Raw genomic sequence first — 3,922 nt, forward strand, 5'->3', positions numbered from 1 at the left:
TCCCTTCCAACTCTGAAAATTCTGTGATTCTGTGATTCTGTCACACCCAGTGGGTGTTCTCCCCCGGCTCGGAGCTGCTGGGGTTCCTATCTTCATGCTGCTTTTTGCAAGTGTTAACTCTAACTATATTTTTAAGTTAAATGGGAGGAATTTGGAGTGATTGTTTGATGCCAGGACCCTACCCAGCTCCTGGGGAATGTCCCAGAAGCTCGAGGAGTCCTTGGGGGTCTGCCCACTCCCCAGGCAGCCCCAAGCAGCCCAAAGAGGCAGTGAAGACGCAGCAGAGTGGGGCCTGCAAGGAAGAACTGTGGGAGGCTTCCACGGCCACCGGTAGCCCTCAGCACAGCAGCCCCTGTGAAATCCGGGAGCCTGTTGTCCCCCTAACACAGCTGGGGACACAGACTCCTGCCAAACCCCCAAGCCCTGGCAGGACAGGGAGAAGTGCCATCCCATGCAGGACCCCCCTCCGGGAACACATCTGGATACACCTGAAGCCCTGCATGTCACATCTCGGGGTGGCACCTACACCCAGGAGAGCAGGGGGGCAGCTGAACTGAGAAGCCAAGGCAGGAGGGAGCTGGCAGCCGAGTCGGGGCCCCGGGGGGCTGCTGAGAGCTCACGGACCTCGGTCAGGGCTTGGTCCTCGGCTGCATGCCCCCTGCGCAAGCAGGGAGGGCAGAGGGATTGGAGCCGAGAGCTTTCAGTCCGATTAAGTTGCGTTCAGCGCTCCCACATGAATAAATAAATCATGTAAGAAGCATTAAGGCAGCTTAGTCTCCCCGGGAAATCGCCCTAGAGTTCTGCCTTTTGGGGGCTGAGGGATGCCCCCATGGATTAAGGGGAGGGATGGCTTGGGCACGTGGCAACCAAACCCCACACGGGCAAGGGGGAACGGGAGCTACAGGAAGGAGCATCCCTGCCTGTCCCATCCAGGGGTTTGCCCTGGACAAGCACATCCCCTGCCTGCCCCATGTGTGGGTCTGCACTAGACACACGTTCCCTGCCTGCCCCATCGATAGCTCTGCCGGCACTTTGGATCCCGTCCCGCCACAGCAGCAACCAGCTCCCCGGGCAGCACGTCTTCCGCACAGCCGGGGCTGGGCTCTTTGGGGACACTGGGGAAGGGCTGTCAGCCTCGTGGGGGGCCACCGATGAGCCTGGGTGTCCAACCCTGCCCCAATTAAAGGGTTCCTTCAAGCCATCCAGCTTGAATCCCATCCCAGTGGGGTCTGACGCATTGCAATAAGCTCCTGGGAAAAAGGGCTCACAGAGAAGGAAGAAGAGGATGGGACAGGCCCGTGGAAAGACCCCACACAGCACCCGGGGGAAGAGACCCGCCGCGTCCCACTTACCTGGTACATGCACATGCTGGGATTAATCCCATTGGGCAGGTGAGCACCTTTGGGTCTGCTCCCCGGGTTCATGCCGAGCCCTCATCTCCCACAAGCGCAGCCAGCGCAGCCCCGAGGGCGAGCGACACAGTGGGCACCGGGGGCCACCGTGCCCGGGCGCAGAGCCCCCCTGCCCGCGCAGGGACAGGCAGGGCAGCGGGAGGCAGTGGGAGCTCAGGGAAATTCCCCATCTGCTGCCCGCCCTAATCACATCCCTCGCTGCGGTGCAGGGAGCCGGAGGCAGCCCCGGCTGGAGGGCACCCAGGGGCTCGTGGGTGCAGGCGCTGCCACCGAGTCCCTCTGTGCTGACCCAGTTTGCTCCGTCTGCACGCCGCTCGTGCCGAGGCACCGAGGACCCTTTATTGGAGCAGGAGTGGAGACTAAATCCACGCAGCCCCTTAATCCGAGGCGGCTGCAGCGGGGCGGGCAGTGTGCGCTCAGGGTGACCTGGCTTGCTCTCTCCGCGCGCGCTGGCTGAGGAGCCGGGAGCAGAGGGGACAGGAGCCCCCAGCACACGGGATGTGGTGGTGGCCCTACCTGTACCCAACACTTGGGCACATCTCAGAGCATCTTTAAGGGGCACTCATCCACAGGGACCCCAGGAGCTCCTGGGGAAGCACTGTTGGGTGTTTCGCCCGGGTAGAGCCAGGACTACCCCAGCTCCACAGATGGGGACACGGGCTGCCGTCCTCCTGAGCTGCTTTCCCCTATTCAAAGCAGGGAAGGGACGCTGAGAGCTAGCAGCCACCAGCCCAAGCTCTGTCCTGGCTTGTGCCACCGGTGTGGATCCATTGCTTATTTCCCATCTCCCCATGGTACCCCAAACCCCAGCGCTCGGGTAGGGCAGGAGGGTCTGAGGTCTCAGCACCAGCACAGTCGACACAGACGTAGGCATTCAAAGCCTCCTGCTTCCCCTGGCTGCTCGCTGGCTCTCCCCACATCACAATCACAATGGAGTGGTGCAAAAGTCCCCTCCGTATCCTGTTTCCCCCAAGTCTGGGCCCTGGGATGCCGCGTGCTGCCCCACAAGACCCCACACGAAGGCGGGCAGCTCGTTTCCACCCTGCGCAGCCCTGCGACACTGATCCACCCCATCCTCTTCTGACCTGGGCATCTTCGTGGAGGCTGAGCTCACGTCCAGGTCCATCTGCAGGTGGAGGAGTAGGCAGCAAGAGCAACCCCAGGCTCTCAGCAGAGCCAGAAACCCCAGCGGAGCCATGGCAAGCCCCAATTCCCACGTCCTGAGCTGCTTTGCTCAGCACAGACCTCCGGCAGCCTCCCTGCCGGCTGCCCGGCCACTCTGGCTCAGGGAACCAATGGGCCCATTGCGATGTCCCAATCCCCACTCTGCGCCCAGCTCTGCCTCCAGCGTCCCCTCTCAGGACCAAGCTCGAGACAAAGTCCCATCACCCACCATCGCCCCACTGGGCAATGGGGCCGATGGAAAGGATGCCTCCCGGCAAGGGAAGGGGCAGGGAGCAGGGGCTTCCCTCCAGCAGCGGGGAAGGAATGTGATTCATGTTCCCATTCAGGGACTCTCTAAGTGCCAGTGGGGACTCGTGAAACCAAGGACTGCCTGACGTCCCAAGGAGCTGGCTGGAGGCAGCAAGCCAGATCTGCTACCCAAAATGTGTTGTTTGCTCCCTAAGGAGTCTTCGGTGCCAATGGGTGAGAGCAGGCTCTGCGTCTGCCTCCCCGTCTCCCTGTGATGTCCTCAGGAAGGTTTTGCCCATTCTTCATACCCATTCCCCTGTGCAAGAGGGGGGATTACAATCCCACACCTCCCCGCATGGACTCACAGACCAATGAGGGGTACAAAGGAGAAAGGCAGATGTTCCAGCTGGTTGTGGCTTGGTCTGGGAAAACCTATGGGTTTTACTATCAGCATGAGGTGCAACATACCCGGCAGCATCACCACTATCCCACTCCCAAAAGGCATAAGCTAAAAAACACATCCGAGCGGCTGATTGCCCTCATACGCCTCATTGAAGGCTCCTGCTCATCCCAGGGCCAGTTCCTTACCTGTGGGAGGGCTGAGTTGAGCTGCCTCTGGAGCTGGTCACGCTCCCGTAGGGTCTCCTGCAAGCGGCTCTGGGTGACAGAGAGAGTCTCACGGGTCTCCCGTAGAGTGTCCAGCAGCTTGTCCCTCTCATCCAGCATGTTCACCATCAGCTGCTCGAAGTCGGCATCCGCCTCGGAGCCCTGTGGGGGACCCAGAGGGTCCCCCTCGCTGATGGTGGGCATCACCTCGCACATCATGGCGGGGTGCGACAGGCGGGCAAAGGTCCTGGAGGCGCCTGGTGGGGCAGGCAGTGGGTGTTGTTGAGCTGCAGGGCCCCGATCACATCGCTATGGGCTCCTGCAGGTCAGGGGAGCCAGCAGTGGAAGGGGTGATGGGGTGGTGAAGGTGGAGGGAGCCCCCATCCCTTCTTCTTGGGTGCTAAACAGAAGCTGGCATCACTCTGGCAGGGATGGAGGGACGTCCTTGGCACTGACAAGGCCCTCGCAGTCTTCAACCCCCTGACTCGGCT

The 3,922-nt window shown here is 61.5% G+C and overlaps 1 protein-coding gene across 1 annotated transcript in view; it reads right to left on the reverse strand.

The window, feature by feature from the left end:
• PPFIA4 (protein tyrosine phosphatase, receptor type, f polypeptide (PTPRF), interacting protein (liprin), alpha 4) overlaps positions 1–3,650 on the reverse strand; it is a 33,318-nt gene extending 29,668 nt beyond the window's left edge. Inside the window, 1 exon segment of the mRNA XM_009881312.1 lies at positions 3,414–3,650. Coding sequence (XP_009879614.1) covers positions 3,414–3,650 — 237 coding nt within the window.
• Positions 3,651–3,922: the final 272 nt, after the last annotated feature.

This window comes from Charadrius vociferus, unplaced genomic scaffold (genome assembly GCF_000708025.1).
Source record: "Charadrius vociferus isolate BGI_N301 unplaced genomic scaffold, ASM70802v2 scaffold333, whole genome shotgun sequence".
NCBI classification, from domain to species: Eukaryota; Metazoa; Chordata; class Aves; order Charadriiformes; family Charadriidae; genus Charadrius; species Charadrius vociferus.